Source organism: Ornithorhynchus anatinus, chromosome 1 (assembly GCF_004115215.2).
Source record: "Ornithorhynchus anatinus isolate Pmale09 chromosome 1, mOrnAna1.pri.v4, whole genome shotgun sequence".
NCBI classification, from domain to species: Eukaryota; Metazoa; Chordata; class Mammalia; order Monotremata; family Ornithorhynchidae; genus Ornithorhynchus; species Ornithorhynchus anatinus.
Window position 1 is genome coordinate 30,961,424 of NC_041728.1, and position 16,633 is coordinate 30,978,056.

Here is a 16,633-nt window from a genome sequence, read left to right on the forward strand (position 1 = left end):
GTGGAAAGAACCCGGGCTTGGGAGTTAGAGGTCATGAGTTCGAATCCCGGCTCTGCCACTTGTCAGCTGTGTGACTGTGGGCAAGTTACTTACCTTCTCTGTGCCTCAGTTACCTCATCTGTAAAATGGGGATTATTCATTCAATAGTATTTATTGAGCGCTTACTATGTGCAGAGCACTGTACTAAGCGCTTGGAATGAACAAGACGGCAGCAGATAGAGACAGTCCCTGCCGTTTGACGGGCTTACGGTCTAATCGGGGGAGACGGCCAGACAAGAACAAGAACAAGATTAAGACTGTGAGCCCCACGTGGGACAACCTGATTCCCTTGTGTCTACCCCAGCGCTTAGAACAGTGCTCTGCACATAGTAAGCGCTTAACAAATACCAACATTATTATTATTATTCTCAGCCCCTCGCTGTCCCAGAATTCCCTCTTGTCACTCTGGTAATGGCAGCTCTCAGCCATCTTGGGTTTTTGGTTTGAGACTCTTCGGTTCATGAGGCTTGGCCACCCCTGGTTGAGACACTGGGCCTTGGGTGGCTAGTAGATAGGGCCCACGTAGCTGGGAAAATGTAACAGCGATAACATCTGCCATGTCTTGAGGGAAGGGATCATGTCTATACCATTTCCACTGGAGCAGCACGGCCTAGTGGTTAGAGCTTGGGCCTGAGAGTCAGAAGGACCTCGGTTCTGATCCTGGCTCTGCCATTTATCTGCTGTGTGACCTTGGGTAAGTCACTTCATTTCTCTGGGCCTCAGTTACCTCATCTGTCAAATGGGGATTAAGACTGTGAACCCCCTGTGGCTCAGGGACTCTGTCCAACCTGATCAGCTTGTATCTACCCCAGGGCTTAGAACAGTTCCTGGCACATAGTAAACGCTTAAAAAAATACCATAAAAAAGGTGCCTAATACAGGGTAAGCACCAGGGAGACATGGCTTAGTGGAAAGAGCCCGGGCTTGGGAGTCAGAAGTCGTGGGTTCTAATCTTGGCTCTGCCACTTATCAGCTTTGTGACTTTGGGCAAGTCACTTAACTTCTCGGTGCCTCAGGTAACTCATCCGTAAAATGGGGATAAAGACGGTGAGCCCCACGTGGAACAACCTGATGACCTTATTTCTAACCCAGTGCTTAGAGCAGTGCTTGGCACGTAGTAAGTGCTTAACAATACATCATCATCATTGACTGATTCCACACTTCTTGGTTCCATGATGATCTTACAGTACCTAGGAGAGGCACTGTGGCCTAGAGGAAGGAGCACAGGCCTGGGAGTTAGAGGACCTGGATTCAAATCCCAGCTCCGTCACTTGCCTGCTGTGTGACCTTGGGCAAGTAGCTTAATATCTCTGTGTCTCAGTTTCCTCATCTGTAAAATGGGGATTCAATACCTGTTCTCCCTCCTACTTAGGAACCCCATATGGGGTAGGAACTGTGTCTGATCTATATATACTGTTTCTATCCCAGGGCTTAGTTTAGTACTTGGCACATAACAAGCTCTTAACAAATATCATTATCATTATTATTATTGTTATTATCATTCTCATTAATTGAGGCACCCTGATTGGTGCTGGTTATTGTTATTTGTAAAAACAATGAATTTATTTTTTCCCAGTCCATCTTTTCCCAAGAATTTAGGGCATTTCACCTAAGTTGTGAGCCTAAATATTCAAAGGGGTATAATCAGGGGGAAAAAAGGCACCAGGAATAAAAGTGGAGATAACTTTACTTGGGATTTGTCCAGATTGAGTCGAAACACGCACGTAGTGCAGAGACCAGAATCAATTAAAAACAACTTGGGTGCATATCTGTCTCCCTTGGGTAAAACATCTGAAGTAGATCCAGGATGAGAACAGCAATCAGTTGGATCCAGAGGCTTTTTGCCTCTTACATCTCAGCCCATTGGTTGTTGCCAAAGTCATCAGATATCCTGCAGTTGTTCCTTCACTGTTTTAAAAATCAATGAAGCAGTGCCATTTAAGGGTTGGGAATATTTCTGCTAATTCTGTTGTTTTGTACTCTCTTAAGCACTTAGTACAGTGCTCTGCACATAGTAAGTGTTCAATAAATGCCATCGATTGACGGGTTTATTGAATAGGACACAAGCCTGGATGTCTGGCTCCGCCACTGCTGGGCAAGTCACTTTACTTCTCTGTGCCTCAGTTTCCTCACTTATAAAATGGGGATTCATTCATTCATTCAATAGTATTTATTGAGCACTTACTATATGCAGAGAACTTACTATGTGCAGAACACTGTACTAAGCGCTTGGAATATACAAATCGGCAACAGATAGAGACAGTTCCTACCCATTGACAGGCTTACAGTCTAATCGGGGGAGACAGGCAGATGAAAACAATAGCAGTAAATAGAATCAAGGGGATGTACATCTCATTAACACAATAGCAATAAATAGAATCAAGGTGATGTACATCTCATTAACAAAATAAATAGGGTAATGAAAGTATATACAATTGAGCGAATGAGCACAGTGCGGAGGGGAGGGGAGGGGAAGGGAGGGGGGAGGAGCAGAGGGACGGTGGGGACAAGAGGGCTTAGCTGAGGGGAGGTGAAGGGGGGTAGAGGGGGAGCAGAGGGAAAAGGGGAAGCTCAGTCTGGGAAGGCCTCTTGGAGGAGGTGAGCTCTAAGTAGGGTTTTGAAGAGGGGAAGAGAGTTAGTTTGGCGGAGATGAGGGGGGAGGGCATTCCAGGACAGCGGGATTAAGACCGTAAGCCTCATGTGGGACAGGGACTGTATCCCACCTGATTAACTTGTATCTACCCCAGCTCTTAGTAGAGTGCCCTGCACATAGTGAGCACTTAACAAATGCCAGTTTTGAGAAAAATGAACTATTTCCAATCTAAATGTTTGTGTGTCCTCAGCCTACTCAGACAGTGATGCCAGGGCAGGTCATGAGAGTGACAACGGGCGCCCCCATCCCCTGTGGTGCCGATGCCGTGGTTCAAGTGGAAGACACAGAACTCATCAGGGAATCAGACGACGTAAGTAGTCCCAGAATTTTCCTTTGCCATTGTTCCCGGCGATGGTGCTCCTCCCATAGGATCCGGGGAATTTTAAAAGCAGTAACTGGAGGTGACTGGGCTTCCCCCACAACGTCTCCGGTCAAGAACAATGGAAGACCTCAGGACTTCTCCCCTTCTAGACTGTCAGCTCGTTGTGGGCAGGGAATGGGTCTGTTTATTGTTATATTGTGCTCTCCCAAGCGCTTAGTTTAGTGCTCTGCTCGCAGTAGGCGCTCAATTAATAAGGTCAACCGACTGGCTGACTGAGAACTAGCTCAGAGGACTCTGTCGTGGTGCCGTTGGCTTGCAGAACACCCGCACACTCTCTCTTTCCTGTTGGCAGACATGTTCTCACTGGGGCAGGAAGGAGTGCACTGGAAGAACGATAACTTTCCTAGCAGATAGCACACTGGTCTGAGAGTCAGAAGGTCATGCGTTCTAATCCTGACTCCAGCACCTGTCTGCTGTGTGACCTCGGGAAGTCACATCACTTCTCTGTGCCTCAGTTATCTCATCTGTAAAATGGGGATTGAGACTATGAAATCATGGAGGACAGGGACTGCGTCCAACCCGATTTACTCGTGTCCATACCAGCGCTTCGTACAGTGCCTGACACATAGTAAGCGCTTAACAAATGCCATAATGATAATAATTATTAATATTAACCCAAAACAGACACCTTCTAATCTTGCTAATTTAAAGCTACATTGACCAGGAGCAGGGTGTAGTGATTCTGAAACCTTGGAACTGAGAGGAAGAAGATTCTCTCGGTGGCGGTCACTGAAGGTGAGGCGGGAGAGCATTCCAGGAAGGGCCGTAGCTGAGCAGTGGCTCGGTGGTGGGAGAGAAGAGGGTCAAGGACAGTGAACTTAGTGAATTTAGACCGTGGTGGGGATCACAGGCAGCTTCGTTTTGGAGCTGTGGAGGCCAAAAGGTAAGAGGAGAAACTTGGAGTCACTAGTGAGGAGGATTTTATTTGATCTGACTTCCACTGGGAGCCACTGTAATTGTCAGAGCGAGGAAGTTATATAATCAGGATGACATTTGAAGAAGCCAGTAACGGAGAGATCTAAATAAGTGAAGGGTTGTTTGGGGGGAAATCAATCACCACGACTTTTGGGAAAAAGATAAGAGCAATACATTCCAAGTCCAAAAAGGCCTCAGCGAAATTTTAAACATTCTTATGCTGGAGTTCACACCAGAAGACCCTTCAAGCTCTAGTTTTCAGTGATTCTGATAGAATTCAGAGTACGGGTCAGCAAAGTAAATTTTTCTATCTCCTTCTCTCCAGTTGACCCAATTAAATATTCCAGAGATCCACTCATTAAGAGTCATTGAAATCGATTTTGGTGTCTGAAGTAGGGTACGTGTGATTAATGAAAGCAGAAAGAGTTCGAGATTACTTGTGTGGTTTTGTTGGTGAATGTGTTTCTTGCGCTGTAATGTGTTTGGGGATATTTTGGGTGAAAGGAACTAGTATGCAGAAAAAAAAAGAAACATTTTCTACTGTGCTAAATATATAATACAAAATCCAGCAGTTCTGAGAGGTGCCACTTTACAAGAGCTGAGAATTTTTTATTATCTGCCTACTTGCAGGGCTTATAAAATTCAGCATTTGGAATACAGATCACGTAGTCTGTATGCAGAAGTCCCCAAATGAATTTATTTGCATCAAGCCAACTTCCAGAGCCCTAAAATCCGGAACGTATGCACCACAAGCTCCATGAGCTGTCAGGATAAGGGTTCAGTGTTAATGGAACTTAATTCACAGCCTAGAAATGGTAGATTGATCAGCTCCTCTTAGCTACTCACGCTTGCTGTGGTTCCTCCCCTGAAAAAACCAGAGGCTCCCAAGAATAATAATAATAATAATAATGGGATTCGTTAAGTGCTTATTATGTGCCAAGCACTGTTCTAAGCCAAGGAGTAAATACAAGGTTATCAGGTTGTCCCAGGTGAGGCTCACAGTCTTAATCCCCATTTCACAGATGAGGCAACAGAGGCACAGAGAAGTGAAGTGACTTGCCCAAGGTCACCCAGCTGACAGGTTGCAGAGCTACTCCTAGAAGAGTTGGGACTCTATGGCTTAAGCCTTGATTCAATGATGGGGGAGAGGGAGAGAAAGATGGAGAGAGAGAGAGAAAAAAAAAGGAGAGAGAATCTTACAGCTCATTCACTACTTACCTGCTGAAATGAGTCCATTTTGCTCATCCAGGTCAAGTGACTTTATCTCCATGGAGATGTTCCTCTGAAACTGAGCCTCAGTCGATTGGGTTTTTAAGTAAAGGAGAGAAGATACTACAGAAAACGGTTAATTGAGCTCACACTTATTAAAAAGCCTTCTATTGAAACTCAGACCAAACCTCTCGGAGGTTTGAAAAGCTTGTCATGATTTCCCAGTTCCCCAGATCTCAGCTCTCCTGGCCTCATTCGCTGATCACCGGAGGGAATGAAATGGGTTGAAGTGGCAGGATACGGAGACTTGACCTGTTTGTCGGTTTAGCCCCTTGGCGCTGATGTCACCTGCTCTCGTTACAGGGTACTGAAGAACTTGAAGTGCGGATTCTGGTACAGGCTCGGCCAGGCCAAGATATCAGGTGTGTACAAAAGGCTGTTGCTCAGCACAACAGCCCCCAGGCCCCAGATAATAATAGTAATAATGGTATTTGGTAAGTGCTTACTATATGCCAGGCACTCTTCTAAGCCCTGGGAGAGACACAAGCAAGTTGGGTCGGACACAGTCCCCGGCCCACATAGGGCTCACGGTCTTAATCCCCATTTTACAGATGAAGGAACCAAGGCAGAGTGAAGTTAAGTAACTTGCCCAAGATCACACAGCAGACAAGTGGCAGAGGCGGAATTAGAGCCCATGACCTTCAGACTCCCAGGCCCTTTCTCTCTCAACTAGGCCAGATGAGTGTAACTCCCCCCTGGGTCGCCAACCTTCTGTAAATGCACGGACAGCCCACAGAAATGGTTTAAAATTGGATGTGTCCGTTAACCCTGTACAAACATATCCCTGTCCGTCGCGCCAGGGAAGCAGCCGGAGGAATCCTGTTTGCTCTTGACCACAGCCGGCGGCTTCCTGGGGCACGACTGTTGCCCCACTCACACCTCCAGTTCTTGGAAGAACTGAGGAGGGAGGCGATGGGAAGGAGGGCATGGCACTGGCTACCCCGGAACTTGAGCCAAATGGCTTCTCCTCCTTCCCTGTGCCCCGGGCCTGGGCTGCAAAGCCCTTAAACATCCCCATCTCGGGTCAGATGCCCCCCTCCCCTCTCGACCTTGACTACCCCCATTCCCCACCTAATTTTTTGCACCTGGCTCTGCATTTCCCACAATGTTCTACTCCTCTTTGCCGGAAGCTTGGCGTCACCTAGCTGAGAGCCAAATAGGTGTCATGACCAATGCCCAATTTCCGTCTCGTAATTATGTAAAACAATTTCAGTAAAAAGATTGAAAATCATTTTTTTTTCCATATCGCATGTAAAGGTTTTCTCAGCAGTTGGGGCAATCCTAGTCTTTGCACCGCCCCAGAGCTTGACCGCGAAGCAGCGTGGCTTAGTGGAGAGAGCCCAGGGGTGGGAGTGAGAGGTCATGGGTTCTAATCCCGGCTCCGCCACTCGTCAGCTAGGTGACTTTGGGCAAAGTCACTTCACTTCCCTGGGCCTCAGTCACCTCATTTGTAAATTGGAGATTAAGACTGTGAGCCCCACGTGGGATATCCTGATTACCTTGTATCTACCCCAGCACTTAGAACTGTGCTTGGCACAGAGTAAGTGCTTAAAGAATACCATCATTAGTATTATCATCGAGTTTCACCCCAGACCAGGAGGCTTGAGAGCAGGAGCGGCGGGAAGGAGTTTGAAGAGTGCAATTCCATATCTCTCGTCCACTGTGCTCAGTGACTACCTGCCACTCTTCGGCCGCCTCCCTCTCTAAAAGCCTCTCTCCGCTCACACGCTCCCCGCCAGGTCCAAAGATGATTTTCCCTCACCAGGAGAGGTGCAGGGGGGTTACGTTCACCAGGCACTTGGGTAGGCACAGTTAGCCCTGCTCAAATTTCATACGCGCCAAGCGGTTTGCCCTGGAGCAACCCAACCCTCACCCATCCCTCTAGCAGACTTTTGTTTTTTTTAATCTCAAACTTCTACAAAGTAGCCGTAGCGATATGAAGCAATTTTATCTGATCCCTTCTCCCGGACCCTGCCCATAATGAGCATTGAAATGGCCAGAAGACAAGCAGGTAGGCATGTGACTGGGTAATTCACAAGCTGGACCGTTAGCTCCTGGGTAGTCAAGAGTTGACCGTAGTCATAAACCCCAGGTAACGGCGGCTATGTTCCCACTATTTTCAATAACCGCAGATACAGGCGAGGTGTTTTCAGAATGATATTTGGTTCGACCCAAGGGAAATTTCCAGTTTGTGGTTTATGAACTGATAATGATTTGGCTTGGGCTTGTAAAACACATTGCAGAGATGAAGTGTTACATAAACGCAAAATAATTAGAAGGCCAGGCCCTGCCTCAGTCTGCCCCGCAGCAGCTTGGTCATTAAGAATGCGATTTCATAACTAAGAATGAGTAATAAACGATGGGGATTTTGCTCCATATCTTCTTAGCCTGCGTCCACATTTTTCCTCTGGTGAAACTTTTCTCTAAAGAAATGGCAGCCTTGTTGCCAGTCCAGGGATGGGAGGCCTCACTGTGATGCATCGTCTTTGTGTCTTCTCTCTGTGGCTTTCAGACCCATCGGCCACGACATTAAGCGAGGCGAGTGTGTGTTGGCCAAAGGAACCCACATGGGCCCGTCAGAGATTGGTCTCCTGGCAACCGTAGGGGTTACAGAAGTAGAAGTGAACAAGTTTCCGGTGGTTGCCGTCATGTCAACGGGGAACGAGGTAAGAAATAAAATGCCTTAAACTGATGTTCTGTAAGTGCGTCCACGACTTGTGAGCCCATCACGTGTGCGGTTGGTTTGCGTGTACCTTCCTTGAGTCCGGTGCCTTCCGTCCATGTTATCGTTCCGTGGGTGTCCCGTCTTTGAGATGTTTTGAGTGTGTATCTGTTTTGTGTGCGCCCAGTGTGTATATGACTGCTCTGTTGGTGTCCACTGTGCTTATGTTCGCAATGTGTGGGTCTGTTGAGGGTGTTCATTTTGAGCGTGTGGATATGGGTGTGTATGTGTGTGAGTATACTGATGAGCGTTGGCTGATCCAGTGTGAAGGTTTGAACGATAGTTCTACTTAGGTGGATACCTTTTGGCAAGAATGAATGAACCCCGTGACCAAAAAAAAAAAAAGGAGTGGAAGGGCTTCTTTGTAATCTAGGACCGATAATATCAAAGAGAATGTACTCCGGTACCAAGGTGAACTCTTCTCCAGCAATTAGGGCACAACCGGTTCTTCCTTTTTGTAGAGGGAAATAATCAATCTGTCATATTTGTTGAGCATCTGCTGAGTGCAGAGCACTGTACTGAGCACTTGGGAAAGTACAGAGTAACCGAGTCGACAGATATGTTTCTTGCCTACAGCGAGCCTAAATAGTGTGTCCGTTGGCCTCCCCTTGGGTTGTTCACATCCCAGTAGACAGGTTACTCCCCAAACGGATACAGTTCTGGTCTAATCTGTCTCGGGCCATCAATTAAATTGTTGCAGGGGAGTGGACCCGTGAGCCTGCTCTGAGCAGAATAATAATTGTGGTACTTGTTAGATGCTTACTGTGTGCCAGGCACTGTACTAAGCACTGGGGTGGGTACAAGAAAATTGGGTCGGACATATTCCTCTCCCACATGGGGCTCACAGTCTTAATTCTCGCTTTCCAGATGAGGTAACTGAGGCCCAGAAAAGTGAAGTGACTTGCCCAAGGTCACACAGCAGGCAAATGGTGGAGCCGGGACTAGAACCCAGGTCCTTCCGACTCCCAGACCTGTTCTCTATCCACTAGGCCACGCTGCTTCTCGGTACGGACCAACCGGAGCCAGCGGCGTCCGGCCCCCAATTCCCTCCCCAGTCCTCCCTGCTCGCCGGGAAGACGGCCACTGTCCCTCATCCTCATCCCCACCCTCGGGGCCTGTGAGGCGTCAGGGAAAAGCATGGCGCCAGCCGAGGTCACTGGCATCACCTCCTCTGCCCGGCAGCCAGGCCGCTTGGGATGACAGTCGGGGTGAGAGGCAGGGAACCGTGAGGCGGCTGTTAGGGAATGCTAGGACCGCCTCCCTCTCCTTACTAAAAGGTTCCGGGATCCTTGATGCTCAAAAAAATTGGGGCCAAACATTGCTCCCAGCCTGATCCAAAGGCTGAATTAAGCTTAGGATGTTGGATATGAGAGCTCGTGGACTCCCTGCTCCAAAGAGGCAGACAGATCCCAGAACAATAATAATAATAATAATAATGGTATTTGTTGAGCACTTACTATGGGCCAGGCACTGTACTAAGTGGTGGGGTGGATACAAGCAAATGGAGTTGGGCACAGTCCCTATTCCACATGGGGCTCACAGACGAGGGAACCGAGGCACAGAGAAGTGAAGTGACTTACCCAAGATCACACAGACGAGCGGCAGAGCTGGGATTAGAACCCATGACTTTCTGACTCCCAGACCCGTGCTCTATCCGTTGTACCGTGCTGCTTCTCGAGATGACAAGGCTGCTGTAGGAAGCCTGAGCCCTCAACGTAACGGTCGAGCCTTTCAAGGGAATGCCTTTCATGGAAACTAAAACTAAAATACTAGAGCTAAAACTAAACTAAAAAATTAAAGACAGTCCTGCAGAGGCAAAAAGAGACAGTAAGGAAATAAATACTCTCTCCAAAGTTTTAAATGTCCTTAAGCCCTGGAAATTCATTTTCTTTCCCTATCTCACCAATCTCATTTTCCCTTGGACAAATGGGAATATATCCATTCCGGTTCTAGGAGCTAAAAACAATATTCCACTTGAGATTATATCTGTTTGATGTGCCAGCCAACTCAGGGATGTCAATGAAGCCACTACCCTGAAACTGTGTTCACTGTCTACACCTTCCCTCGCATAGAGAACGGAGTATGGTCTCAAACCACTTTCAAAACTGATGAGAGGTTGGATCATTTAAATACCCCAAGGCTTACATGATATGAAGAAATTTCTGGTCAACAGTGTGAGTTAGGAGCAAATCCAACTTTTTTTTTCCTAGTTTGTAGTCAGGGCTGGGTCAGAAAGACCAAAACCCCTAAGTTTGTCAAGCAAAAAGGCTGCTTTCCCCTTTTAGTGTTCTGGCTGTTTCCTTGAGAATGTGACTGCTTAGATTCTGTGCTGTACGGTAGATACCCTCCCAGAAACTCCAGTACAAAAAGACTCTTTAGGTCAGAATTTCAAAATATTTTACTTGTATTTCAGAATATTTTCGGGCTATTGAATCTAAAGTACACACACTCTTCAATGCACTGGGGAGGCGAAGGGGGTGGAGAATATCCATCCCTGAAAATCCTTTCTTTCTACATTTTCCAATTTGTTTTTAATTTGTAGCTTTAACCCTGTATTAGCTCAGATGGGGTTTTTGTGTCGATAATTGTCCTGAAGCAAACATCCTTTCTCCCACTGGGAAAGGATGCCTATTCTCAACGGGCAGGTTAGCTCTCCTCATTTGAAACTCATTAATTATTGCGAGGGCATATCTCCTCATGTAACACCCCCACCACCACCGAGCTGCTTGGAGAAGTATTCTCAGGCCTGCTGGCTTTGGATCCCCTCTGATGTGATCATTATGGTACTCATGAACTGCTTACTATATGCCGAACGCTATTCTAAACGCGAGGGTAGATACAAGTTCATCAGATTGGACACAGGCCCTGTCCCACATGGTACTCACAGTCTAAGTCGGAGGGAAAGAACTAAAGGGATGTCAGGTGGATGAAGCTGAAATAATAGTAGTAGCGTTATTATTGTACTTGTTAAGTGCTTACTATGTGCCAGGCACTACTATATTGAAAACCACATTCCTTTAGCCAGCTCCCTTTTCTCTCTCAAATCCCCTAATCAGCCTGGAGGAGGGAGGACTAAGGCGCTCTGCCCACGTCCGCAGCATCTTTTGCAGACTGGACCCTTGTCTGTGACTCTCTGTTCTGCCCCTCTTCCTCAGCTACCTTAGCCATTTTACTGTCACATTCTCCTGCAGTAGAGACAAGGATGCCATCTTTGAACACCAGGGCTAACCATTTACCGACGTATAAAGGGGATGGGAGAGCTACAGAAAGGGAGGGGGGTGGAAAGGGATGGGACAGCTGTGTTAAGTAAGGACTACAGCTTCGTGCCCGAATTTTTAAAAGTCATTCTGTGATTGTGGAGATGAATCAAGGTGATCCTAAAAGTTATTTCAGGGGCTTGGGACAATACACTTAACAATAATAACTTCATTTTATGTAGCCTCTCCTCGGGATAGCACAATGCCTGCTTAAAATAATGTCATTAATCATTCCTGTACCCTTCTGAGGAAAATGATTCCTCTCCTATTTGCTGGAATCTGCTTGGCCATTCCAGGCACAGACACGGACATGCGCCTAGCCCCCGGAGCTGCCAACTGGGAAGAACTCCATAAAGGTCTCAGGGACCTTGCCCAAGGTTCCAGAGGGAGTCAGTGCCAGACACAGTTAGCCCATCTGTCACTGCCCTTTAAAGTCTGATAGAAAAATTTCTCCCGCCCTCTGAAGGTCTGAGAATTCATTGCTGGACTTAATAGACTTATTGCTTGCCCGGTGAGGTAAATGATGTGATCCTTGGTGCTTGCAAGGATGTGTAAATGAGTAAATGTAGGGGTAAACGCCACCTTCTCCGCCCAGCTCCTCATTCTTTTAGTGTAGCAATTTCCATTAATAGTCCACTCCCCCATGACCTGTAATTCTTTTGTTATTTGGGTCCCCTTCGAAGCAGTAATAATAATAATAATAATGTTGGTATTTGTTAAGCGCTTACTATGTGCAGAGCACTGTTCTTAGCGCTGGGATAGATACAGGGTAATCAGGTTGTCCCACGTGAGGCTCACAGTTAATCCCCATTTTCCAGATGAGGTAACTGAGGCCCAGAGAAGTGAAGTGACTCGCCCACAGTCACACAGCTGACAAGTGGCAGAGCCGGGAATCGAACCCATGACCTCTGACTCCCAAGCCCAGGCTCTTTCCACTGAGCCACGCTGCTTCCCCTAAGGGAAGGGATATCAACCGATCATTCGATGGTATTTATTGAGCGCTTACTATGTGCAGAGCACTATGCTACCTAGAGTACAATGCAACAGAATGAACGGGCATATTCCCTGCCCATAATGAGCTTACGGTCTAGAGGAGGACTGAGAAAGAATCAGTCACTGGTATTTATTGAGCGCTCACTAGGGCAGAGCACTGTACTGAGTGCTTGGGAAAGTACAATACGACAGAGTTGGCAGACACAGTCCCTACCCACAAAATGCCCAAATCCCAAGATAACTTATCCAACTTGTACCAGCACCTTACTGGGAAAGTTGCAGTTGTCTCTGTCGCTCTTCAAAAACAAAGTTAAGGATGGCGGAATTATAAACATCTCCAGCCTGGGTCCTTAGGAAGTTACCGCATCATCGACCGGTGGTCAGCTAAAACCAGAAGAAGAGGTCGGCATTAGCATTTTGCATTCTGCCCCGAAACCCTCTCTGACCACAGAGTTGACTCCAGACTATGGCCTCGGTTGGCCGTGATGACCGGCTGCGTTGGCATCTGTTGAGTGACCGAAGTGGGGTAATGATAGTAATGATAATCGAGGTCATTGTTAAGCACGCACTATGTGCCGAGCACTGGGGTAGATACAAGATAATCAGGTCGGACATAATCCGTGTCCCACGTGGGGCTCACGGTCTAAATAGGAGAAAGAATAGTTATTGAATCCCCATTTTACAGATGAGGAAGATGAGGCACAGAGAAGTTAAGTGACTTACCCTAGATCAAACAGCAGGCAAGTGGCAGAGCTGAAATTAGAACACAGGTCCTCTGATGCCCAGAGGCCACGCCGCTTCTCTAACCCAGGACTGCAGGTCAAAATTGGTCCCCCAGCCTGATGCCAATGTATTTGGTTGACAGAGCTTCAGCTTTCATTATTATTATTATTATTAATGATAATAATGGTATTTGTTAAGCACTTAACTATGTGCCAGGCACTGTACTAAGCCCTGGGGTGGATACAAGCAGATCGGGTTGGACACAGTCCCTGTCCCATGTGGGGCCCCCAGTCTCGATCCCCATTTTACAGATGAGGTAACTGAGGCCCAGAGAAGTGAAGTGACTTGCCCAAGGTCACATAGCAGACAAGGGACAGAAAAGCAGCTGCTTTTCTGATCTAATCCCAAGGTGTAACCCTTGGATGTCACTGAGAAGCATGGAGGAGGAGAAGGGAGATTGAGATTAGCCCTAAAAATCCCTTAGGAGATCCCTAAAGATAATAATAATAACAAACAATACCATTTGTTAAGCACTTACTGTGTGCCAGGTACCATACTAAGCACTGGGGTGGTAATGTGCAAATTATGTTGGATGCCCTCCCTTTCCCACATGGGACTCGCAGTCTCACTCCCCATTTTACAGATGAGGTAACTGAGGCCCAGAGAATAATAATGATGGTATTTGTTAAACACTTACTCTGTGCCAAGCACTGTTCTAAGTGCTGGAGTAGATAAAAGGTAATCAGATTGACCCATGTGGGGCACACAGTCTTAATCCCCATTTTCCAGATGAGGTAACAGAGGACCAGGGAAGTGAAGTGACTTTGCCCAAGGTCACACAGCTGACAAATGGCGGAACTGCGATTAGAACCCACGACCTCTGACTCCCAAGCCCGGGCTCTTTCCACGAGAAGTGAAGTGACTTGCTCAAGGTCACACAGAAGCCAAACCCTTGACCTTCAGAATTCCAGGCCCGTGCTCTATCCACTAAGCCATGCGGCTTTTCATGCTTGGGACCAGTTTCACTCAGGCTACCGTCCAGCTACTTCCCCGGGGTGGAGTCCTTGGAAGGAGGATGCGTTGCACAGTCAAAGAGCTGTTGAAGGTTTAGGGGTGTTTCTACATCTGCGCCCCGCTATCGTAGAATTCGCATTCAATCTTGAGCAACTGGCGATATTATGATAACTGTTGAACACGGAGAGGAGCCTGAAATCCCGCTCCTCTAGCCGCAGCGTCCTGTTGTTCTTGTCATATCAATCACAGTCTATCTGGAGCACGGGCCTGGGAGTCAGAAGGACCTGGGTTCAAATCCTGGCTCTGCCTCTTGCCTGCTGTGTGACATTGGGCAAGTCACTTCACTTCTCTTTGCCTCAGTTCCCTCATCTGTAAAATGGGAATTAAGAAAGTGAGCCCTGTGTGGGAAGGGGACTGTGTCCAACCCGATTATCTTGTAACAATAATAATAATAATAATGTTGGTATTTGTTAAGTGCTTACTATGTGCAGAGCACTGTTCTAAGCACTGGGAGAGATACAGGGTAATCAGGTTGTCCCACGTGAGGCTCACAGTTAATCCCCATTTTACAGATGAGGTAACTGAGGCCCAGAGAAGTTAAGTGACTCGCCCACAGTCCCACAGCTGACAAGAGGCAGAGCCGGAAATTGAACCCATGACCTCTGACTCCCAAGCCCAGGCTCTCTCCACTGAGCCACGCTGCTTCTCATATCTACCCCAGGGCTTAGAACAGTGCCTTGCACATAATAAATGCTTAACAAATACCACACCAGTGCTTAATACAGTGCCTGGCACATAGTAATTGCTTAACAAACACCATAATTATAATCATTATTATTACATTTCCATGTTTCCTAAGGTGTCTGCTGCCAACACCGTCCCCACGTTTCCTTTTAGATTGGGACCCCCTTGGGCGTCAAGGAATCACGTCTAGTCCTCATCTGTGTATTTTTTTCCGAGAGCGTCGCAGGGCGTCGGCACACGGTAGTTGCTTAATAAATTGCTTCTACCAGAGTGAGAGGTGTCGGAGAAAGGGGAAGAGCAGTTAAATATTTTACGACTGTCCTTCAAGAGATCCTATGCAGGTGTGGGACGGGACTGAAAAAACCAAAGCACAGCCAATACTTTATTCCGCATTGAGTATACGTAAAGATAAATCACAGCTACACTGATGGGTTTGCTCCCATATGGGGTCTGTCTTTGTCTCTCTGAGCCTACCTCCTGGAATTCCCATCTTCCCAAAGCCTCCACGCAAACAATCTATCAATCAGTATTATTTATTGAGTTCTGACTGTGTGCAGAACACTGTACTGAGCATTTGGGAAAGTACAACAGGGTGATTAGACACATTCCCCGTCCACAAGACCTTACAGTTTAGAGAGAACAACCCAACTAAGCTTATCTAGCTACTGTAGAAGTTTCACAGCGGTTCACTGCTCTATCACATGATTTGAGGCTGTGCTTTACTGCGTCTTTAATAATAATAATAATACTGTTGGTATTTGTTAAGCGCTTACTATGTGCAGAGCACTATTCTAAGCGCTGGGGTAGATTTACACGGTAATCAGGTTGTCCCACGTGAGGCTCACAGTCTCTATCCCCATTTTACAGATGAGGTAACTGAGGCACAGAGAAGTTAAATGACTTGCCCACAGTCACACTCCTTGACAAGTGGCAGAGCCGGGAGTCGAACCCTTGACCTCTGACTCCAAAGCCCGGGCTCTTTCCTCTGAGCCATGCTGCTTCAAACTTTAAAACTTTAGTTCTGCCCCTTTCTGGCTTGCAGAGCCCCATCTTAAGTTGATCGTACACCAACATTAGCGTGGGATCACACAGCCTCCTCCCATCGATTGCCTAACAAAGATGTGAGTGTTGCTTTTGTGTTGGCGTGGTTGCAGGCCACACTGTCCCGCTAATGGCTGCTGATTTTTGTTCAAAGGGGGCTGACGAAGCCCCCCCAAGAATCCAGAATGTGTCTTCCGTAGTTGGTCGAGGTCTCCCTAACACAACTTTATAGATTTTCAACTGGGTGGGACTTTGATCACGCCAAATCCCCGCTGACCTCTTTGATTCTGTTTTCTACTTCTTGGCCATTATTGAATGGCGCGCCTCCTCAAGAAGCAGGAGCGGGTCACGGCAGTAAATTCGGAACTCTCGGGGAAAATCCCAGGATGTGTGTAGGTCTGTGGCTAAGATTTCTCAGGTGGACGGAACTGCATAACTTAGCCTATAATGCTGAGCCATATCCGCAGGGCAATTCATAATAATCTGTGTGTTTTCTTGTCAGTGTACTTCTTGGGGATATAATAATTATGGTATTTGTTAAGCGCTTAACTGTGTGCCAGGCACTGTACTAAGCACTGGGTGGACACAAGCAGATCGGGTTGGGCACAGTCTTTAATAGTTTCATTCAATAACATTTATCGAGTACTTACTATGTGCAGAGCACTGTACTAAGCACTTGGAATGTACAAGTCGGCAACAGATAGAGACAATCCCTGCCCATTGACGGGCTTACAGTCTAATCGGGGGAGACAGGCAGACATGAACAGTGGCAATAAACTGTGGATATACTTTAAGAACATGTGTCAGCATTTAGCTGGATATCTAGCTCAGAGATAGTTGGGGAGACATCAATCCAACAGTGGTATTTATTGAAAACTTACT

The 16,633-nt window shown here is 47.0% G+C and overlaps 1 protein-coding gene across 8 annotated transcripts in view; it reads left to right on the forward strand.

Moving 5' to 3' along the window:
* The window catches only part of GPHN (gephyrin), a 684,869-nt gene that overhangs the window by 609,177 nt on the left and 59,059 nt on the right, over positions 1-16,633 (forward strand). For all 8 annotated transcript variants that reach the window (XM_029059894.1, XM_029059899.2, XM_029059912.2 and 5 more), the window contains 3 exons: positions 2,882-3,001; positions 5,561-5,619; positions 7,770-7,923. In XM_029059894.1, the coding sequence (XP_028915727.1) occupies positions 2,882-3,001; positions 5,561-5,619; positions 7,770-7,923 (333 nt within the window). The remainder of the gene's footprint in view (positions 1-2,881; positions 3,002-5,560; positions 5,620-7,769; positions 7,924-16,633) is intronic.